The sequence below is a fragment of the Phragmites australis genome, chromosome 18, assembly GCF_958298935.1.
Source record: "Phragmites australis chromosome 18, lpPhrAust1.1, whole genome shotgun sequence".
Taxonomy (NCBI): Eukaryota; Viridiplantae; Streptophyta; class Magnoliopsida; order Poales; family Poaceae; genus Phragmites; species Phragmites australis.
Window position 1 is genome coordinate 9,413,366 of NC_084938.1, and position 8,286 is coordinate 9,421,651.

At 38.3% G+C, this 8,286-nt stretch overlaps 1 protein-coding gene and 1 non-coding gene across 2 annotated transcripts; one reads left to right on the forward strand and one right to left on the reverse strand.

Moving 5' to 3' along the window:
* The first annotated feature begins 1,619 nt into the window (after positions 1-1,619).
* LOC133899851 (small nucleolar RNA Z223) lies at positions 1,620-1,718 on the forward strand. Its single transcript, XR_009906457.1, has one exon. It is a non-coding gene; the product is annotated as a small nucleolar RNA Z223 (small nucleolar RNA).
* Positions 1,719-2,266: 548 nt separating this feature from the next.
* Positions 2,267-5,867, reverse strand: LOC133899310 (syntaxin-52-like). Its single transcript, XM_062340294.1, has 7 exons — positions 5,709-5,867; positions 4,429-4,645; positions 3,542-3,643; positions 3,245-3,345; positions 2,936-3,036; positions 2,813-2,857; positions 2,267-2,696 (listed from the first exon to the last, which is right to left on the reverse strand). The coding sequence occupies exons 2-7, from the start codon at positions 4,641-4,643 to the stop codon at positions 2,565-2,567; spliced, it is 696 nt and encodes a 231-aa protein (XP_062196278.1). The 5' UTR covers positions 4,644-4,645; positions 5,709-5,867; the 3' UTR covers positions 2,267-2,564.
* Between the last annotated feature and the right edge of the window lie 2,419 nt (positions 5,868-8,286).

Sequence of the window (8,286 nt, forward strand, 5' to 3'; positions counted from 1 at the left end):
GTTAGTATGTTTTGATAATTAATGTTAACATGATCAATGGCACTAACAAGGGTTTGCCAGTGTGCAAATGTTTAGACTTATGGATAAATAATATAGATTTGGGATTCCAAACACCTCAATGTTTCAACATCAGATCAAATAAGAGCTTTATAAAGATATAAAGACCATTTGTTTAGACAAGTGATCGTAGTATTGAGAGCATCACTTATGTATATATGTTTGTTTTCTTTAACCGCACTATGAAGAGGAGTTTGGTTTAATAGTTTGATTTAGTGTATTTAGATTAGTGACCTAATAGTTGATGCACACTAAGCTTGGTTAACTCTAATAAACCAAAGGAAGACCAAAGACATCAAAGAACCAAGCTAGGACAAAGAGAGGGATGCCCATGAATTCAAATTTGATCATATGAGTTTGAGCTAAGGATTTTCAATAGAGACAGATAAATCTCTTCACAAGCTTTTAATAGAGTCTAAGAACATCAAAATTAGAGTATGGAGTGAAAAGTTATAGTTGAAATAAGATTGCAGTTTCTGGAGGTCACCGTATGATATGCTGACTATAGAATTTTTTCAAAGCCGATTTAGCTCAAGCGGTAAATGTAAAAAGTTATAGAGTACTTTATAAGCTTTCTATAGAGTTCAAACTTATCAAAATCGGAGTTCGAAACAACGAGTTATGGTCAAAATACGAAGGACATTTCATATCACCATATAATACGATGACCCTACCATATCATACGGTGACTTAGGACAAAGAAGGTCATTTTTAAATGTATAAAAGGATTCCTACTTACCGTATCATATGGTGATCTCACCATATCATATGGTGATATGTTTTTAGTTTCAAACGGCTAGTTTCTCCTCTCTACGACTAGTTTTTCGAGTTGTCTATACAAATACTACCTCACCTGGCCACTTGAGATTGTGAAACAACTACAAGCCTTGTGAACAGTTGGAGTGCACGTGCTAGAGTGGCAAGGCACTACCTTAGTGGAGAGGCTTAGTAAGAGACCCACTCGTATGTGGGGAGCTCTAACTGTTATCCAAGAACCTAACTGACCGGAAAGCTTGGCTCTTGCAAGGGGCTTCAATGTGGACCAGGAATGAGCAACAACTCACCGATACCACGGAAAAAATTCGTAGTGCTAAGTTTGTATTTTTCTCTACTCTTTATATTCAGTATTTACTTATTATTGCATCATTTTACCTTCCACATTTATCTTTCCTACAATTACCATGTGTAGGTGGGTTTTTGCATTTTGTTTTCTAATATTTTTAGGCTGTTTTTTTCAAACTAATTGATGTTGAGTCTAAACCAGATCAGACCAGGGGCCGATTCTGGTTCTTTTCCTGCTGATAGCTGATAGGGTGAAACCACGCGATGTCACTAGTCAATACTCTCTTTGACTCTTGGGTTACCCATATGTGGTTAGAGATTTGAGATTATATATATGATTTCATTGGTTGTTCAATAAGTTATGGTTTGCCTCACGCCCGGTACTAATGATAAAGCGACATGAAATTAATTTGGTTGGATGTATTGCTATAACAAATTATGCCTTGGTTGTTTGAACATTAAAAATACGATTGAGAGCGCATGAATTGTAATTTTCTCTTGATGGGTTGTGGAGATACATCTTTTAGGTTTACATGCTAGTTCTGCTTCGGGGTAGTCATGATTGAGAAAGTTGTTCTGTGTTAGTAACTGAACCTAGCTCATTTAGTCGGAGGTGCGAGCGAACACTTCTATCATTTAGGTTTGAGTCCTCTTTTGACTCAAATTTTGGTGAATATTTTCTTTTTAATTATGAAAATTCGCCTCTGATCTCATTTTTCTAAGTTTTGTGCTGAGCCACCTATCATACTGTGTTGATTTTTTGAACCTTGGTACTTTTTGCCATAATGCCACGCTGCTCACGTTATATTTGTTTGATCACCTTGTTATCTTCTATCAAGTAACTAATTATACGTCCAAATTCTAGTTGGTATCGTGTTTGTTATTCTGGTTGGAGCTGAAGTGTAGAATGAAATTTATTATCTCAAGTTTTATTATGTTTAACCGAATTCGTCGCATAAATGATATTTGGTGACCAGGCATTGAAACGCACCACCTTCTTCGAAACTCTGTGTACAGGGAAAACCTACTTGGAGGCTCTCTGTTCAAATGAGATAACCCTGAAATACTTTTTTGGAAAATCCCTGCAAGCTTTTCCTCTATACATGATGTAGCCAATGTACAAGAATGGGAACCAGAAACATAGCGCTTATAACCACACATAATGAGTCCACGCTTCTCATTGCAAACTCACAAAGGCCACATATGGCAGTCTCATACACAGATTGCTGATCATGTCGGAACGAGGAGGTACAGTGTAATGTACATGTTGGCATAACCATTCCACTCACGAGAAGAAAGATGAGACCGGAACCACCATATACTTTTAAAAGACTGCACATTTCAATGGAGCAACACAGCACGTGACGAGACCTCCTCGGGTACTACTATGCAACTCCTTGTCAGTTCTGCACAACATGTCTGCACTCGGTTGCTCCCCTTTTCTTTTAGAGATACTTAATGAGAAGCCAGACGATAACAGCAAGAATCACTATGGCGACAACCGACAACAGCAAGCACATGCATGAGCAGCCACCTTTGGTGCGCTTGTTCAGAATCGCAAGCCTCTTTTGCACACGCTGATTAAAAATAGAACACTGTATCAATGTTCCGTTCGTGCAAACTTAAAAAATCAGATATCAAACAAGAAGCAGTAAAATATTTCTATTGTTTAAGCAACAATAAAGATTCAAACCTGAAGACGCGAGTTCGTAACATCAACATGATCTTCTAAGTCATCCTGTGAACAATGAAGATACAGACATTATCATCTTGTATCAGAAACACAAATGCATATGGCATTTTTAGAGGCACTAACAATCAGTCTTGTATGCAGAGTAAGTTCTTCATTGACTGCTAATGCAATATGTTTTGTGCTGAGTACTGTCTCTTCCAGCTTCTCAAGACCCTCATCTTGTTCTGCAAATTGTTGTAATAGACAAAGAAAATAAATAAGCTATTATAAGAAGATATAGATATGCCTACCGATATAAAATGCAGTTACTGTGAAGAAAAAGTTGACATTCTTTTTTCTTTTATTAGGCCAACAGGACCCCATTTCTTAATGCAAACAGCTAACTGCATACTTTTTGCCTCTGAAGGCCAACATTAACCAAAATATTAGTACCTTTCACAATTTGCCTCTGAAGGCCAACAATCCCTTGGTTGTCCAGCCCAGCAACTCTGCTCATATCATCAGCTTTTTTACTCTGACCAAGCAAATCCTCCCTAAATTGGAAAAAAAAAAAATATTGCACACATAAATTATAAACAAAGGCTTCTACTACTACTACTACTACTACTACTACTACTAATAATAATAATAATAATAATAATAATAAATCTGAATAGTTTTTGTCAGAAAAAAGATAAGCATTTTGGAAGGATAAGTGTATAAAGATCATCATTAACATGATGAAAACACCTGTTAGCAAAGTTTGACATGTTGAAGCTTGTAGCCATCTGTTTTGCTTTAGACTTCAAATTGGAAAGCATGTCTTGGCGCTTATGCAACTCCTTGTCAGTTCTGCACAACTCAAATAAGTCGATTAAAAGTATAAACTTTTGGTAGCAAACATAAATTTTGATAAGGCCTCATCACTAGACATAGATTCAGCAAAGTTCTTGGTTATGGAATAATATCATTCAGTGACATGCAAATCCTAGTGTCATAAATTAGTTCTCTTGTACAGACAAAACATGAATCTACCAGCATCTGTCATATACTGTCCTCATCGCCATAGTAATTAAACTTAGTAGAGTAGACACAACATCTTTTTCTCATAAGCAGAAAACCCGTGTACTAACTACCTACATAATCAATATATGCACTCTTCTCCCACAATAACTTTGGGTTTATTCTATACTACAACAGCATGCACAACACACATGCCAAATAATTCAACTTTATTACACTGTCTTGTATAGCCAACTTCATACTTGAAATGCAAGAACTTCTCTACAGAAGAGTTTATCACTCTACATTGATTCACTTATTTAAGGCAGAGTTTAGTGCCTGATCATTCAAGTACCACTTTGCATCTCTAAACAGGTTTCCCGCCTACATAATTGAAAGCAAGTTGTGAAGTCCACAGAAAGATTATAGACGAGTGTCAACCTTATCAGCCTTCATTTAGAGTAACATAGTTGAAACATGTTTCTAAGGACATGTAAAAAATGGAAACGACATAATTAATTCACAGTTTACACAAGTTCACTGAAATTATATAGTCATAAGTTTCTTTGTTAAGTTTCAGACCTTGGGTAAACAAATATGGTGTAACATACAAAAGTAGTAGCAACAGAACATACATTGACTTTGGAGGAATTCGGGCCAACAATGACTCCAGGCTATCAAGTCTAGTCCCAAGAATAGTTATTTTTCTCCGGATGGCTGAAGTGTGTCGCATAATTTCTGGGCCTGATTGAGGAAGAGACCCTCTATCGGCAATCATGGAACTAATATCATCAGCAAGCCTGGATGCTTCATTGTACTCTTTCACCCATGGGTCCGAAGATGATGCCATTGCTGATTAATTCAAAATAACAGCATAAATATCAAGTGGGCAACAAGAAACTATGATGACGTATACATAGGTTTAGTAGGATAGATAGGCATAAGCACTAGCCATGCAACACCATTACCCATTATCATGCAATATCTAGTAATAAACTATTATCACACATAGCTCTTTGATATCTACATAAACATCGACAGTACTATAGAATAAAGCATGATGCATTTACATTCATATTAGATGACAGTATGACACAATAGGAAGACATTATATGGGATTTCTTGGCATTTCTGTCTACCAATGCACTCAATGAGTACAACAAGATTAATACAAAGAATTTGCATAAGTAGACAAATTTTGATTGCTTAGAGCAAGCAATACGCCATCAATCTGCAAGAACAGATTTTTCCTACCAGCGGCCACAATATTAGCATCAAGTAGGAACATAAATGAAGTAAGTTGCTAAAAGGAAGCATATGGGTGTGGCAAGATTGCTCAGAGTTTATAATGGCGTGCCCTCAAATTTTCGCTTGTTTCTGCAGCAATTAGGCCCAACGTGAGGATGCTTTAAACAGACTGTCCCTCTGTTCCCTGCCTGTTACTCACAGGTTATTGTCTACGCATGAAGGCTCTCAATTCTCAGACAGGCTTCAAGATCCCAACTCAAACCTCATGTCTTACTTGCTACTACTATGTGCAAAGATCGGAAAAATACTATGGCTTGTAGAAAGCACAAAAATTGCAACAGGCCAATTCTGTTCACATCAATCAATCTTTGGTTACGAAATTTGCAAAAGGCAAGTTAAACAAAAAAAAAAGTAATCAAAATTGCGTCTTCACCGTATCCATATGACCAGGCCCAGATACAAGCAAAAATGCTAGGTTTCGCCATTAACCCGAAATTCCACATGCGGATCGCGCGTAGTTATCCACATGAGCCACTAAGAACCCCCGCCAGCCGCCTACCCCCAAACGCCCTAACAAGATCCCCGCGGCGCACGGAACCGCAAGAAAAGGGTGCCGATGAGGAGGAAGCAGGAAGGGGAAGAAGGATTAGGGCGCGAATCGGCGAACCTGTTCGATCCGGATGCACAAATCGGGGAACTGGAGATCGGAATCGGGCCTCGACCGCGTCGCCTTTCCCCCTTCGCGTCTCGTCTTTGTTCTTTTCCGCGTGTCTTGACGGAGGGAAGAAAGAGTCAATAATTGCACTTCTCTTTTTGAGAAATATAAAATACTGCACACAGCCGATTGGATACAGAGATTCTATAACCTTACATTTTTCATAGAAATCGCAGCCATACGAATAGTCTTGATTATAAATACAGCTCAAATATATAACAAGTTATATGTGAATAACATCGGTTATAAATATTTATTTGGATATTGAATAAAAATAACATTAGAGGTTAAACAAATTATGTCAGTAATATACTCATATGGAAGGAGTTATGTTAGAATAAAATCGAAGAAGTTACGAGTACCTAATACATTAGTTAAAGTTTCTATTAATTATTTAAATATATTAATAATTTCAAATAAAAAAGTATCAACTACAAATTTATAGATCTTATCGAGAGTTATAATTTTTATATAATGATCGTCTCTATCTAACTCCGCATAAAAATGTTACAAACTCCAAAAGATAGGGTCGGATAGCCTTCGGATATATCCGATTTTATTCTTGAATATCTGATATCTGAAGGATACATGGCTCGCTACATCTAAAAACAGTTTAAACGATTGTACGGGTGGGAAAAATATAACCTGTTTTCACCCCTACTGGACAACGTTGGGTGTACGTACCTGGCACTGGCAAGGAGGCTAGAAAGGCACTCCACGGTAGCAGCTTAATGCGAACAGGGTGCTAGTGGCCTCAGCTACGAGAAGTTCTAGCGTCGGCGAGTGCGTGAGGGGTGAGGCCCACGGTGGGCAGTGTGGTTGTGACAAGAGTGGGCTAGGGGTGTGTTTAGTTGCCCGAATTTTCTCTAGTCTGATCCGGTGGATACGTATGGAGGAGTGTGTTTAGTTACCTGTATCCATTGTTCTAGTCTTACTCGTGGGATACAATTATACGATCTTATTCTACTCCGGGAGCCAGAGCCTACATCCGCTCATTTAGATGGCCCACTTGTCAGTGTCCAAAAATAATCTTCATATGAGTAACCAATCATAATCTTAACTCTTGCATCCGCTCATGTGACATCAGATTCAGTCAACCAAACAGAAACTTAACTCAGCCTGTCCAGACATATACAACCAACCAAAAACTCTTCTTTTCAACAAAATGACTCCGCTCAGCATGCTTCCCCTTAGCTAATGAAACCTCATTCGGCGCCTCCGTCGTTTAAGCTGGACTGTCCACCAATATCGGATCCAGGCTAATCACAGATGACGTTCGTTTCAGGTACTCTTCGGATTCCATCATTGGTGGTGGCAGCGACGAGGAGTTCATCAAAGAGTTGATCGGAGATATACCTGAGCCCGAGAAGATGATTCCTAAGGTTTTCATCAAGGTCTTGGACAAAACAATCCCAGGTTCCAGGGAAGGTTTTAGGGCAGGGTGTATGGCGTCCATCCGGGATATTTTGGTCGGGGTGCTGCGGGAGGTCGTGGAGCACCTCGACCCTTCTATAGAGGGAGAGCTCTTGTAGGTGGTGGTCATCTAGACAGTGGCCGTTCTGCTAGTGGCGGAGTGCCAACTGCTAATGCTGGTGCAAGGTTGGTGGTCCCTCCTGCTGGTCTTGCTGGGATTGGGGATGGTGGACAATAATGTTATCTCTTTTTAGCCTTAATTTTGGGATAATAATTTTGCTACCAAAGAAAGCTGATGTCGCTCAAATACAACAGTACAGACCTATATACCTTCTAAATGTAAGCTTCAAGATTTTCACAAAAGTTGGCGTTAATAGGCTATCAGGCATTGCACAAAATATAATTAGGAAATCAAAAACCGCCTTTATGCCAGGGAGAGACATTATGGAAGGATTAGTGATTCTCCACAAAACTATACATGAAATGCATAGAAAATAATCCTAAAACTTGATTTTGATAAGGCTTATGATAAAGTCAAATGACATTTTTTACAACAAGCTTTAAGGATGAAAGATTTTTCAACCGAATGGTGTTTGTGGATACAACAATATGTAAGCAAAGGGAGTGTAGGTGTTAAGGTTAATGATGAGGTGGGTCGATATTTTCAGACTAGAAAAGGTTTAAAATAAGGTGATCCTATGTCTCCAACTCTGTTTAATTTAGTGGTTAATATGCTTGCAATTTTCACATCACGAGCAAAGGAAGATGAGCAAATATGTGGAGTAGTACCTCATTTGATTGAAAATGGTCTTTCAATTCCTCAATATGCGGATGACACAATCCTTTTCATGGATCATGATCTTGAATAGGCAAGAAATATGAAGCTCTTGCTTTGTGTGTTTGAGCAACTCCCAGCCCTGAAAATTAATTTCCATAAAAATGAATTATCCTACTATGGAGAAGCCAAAGACTATGATGATCAATATACACAAATTTTTGGATGTAAACCAGGGAATTTCTCGTTTAGATATCTAGGAATTCCAATGCACCATAGATGCTTAAATAATAAGGATTGGAAATTGATAGAAGATCGATTTGAGAAGAGATTGAGTAGTTG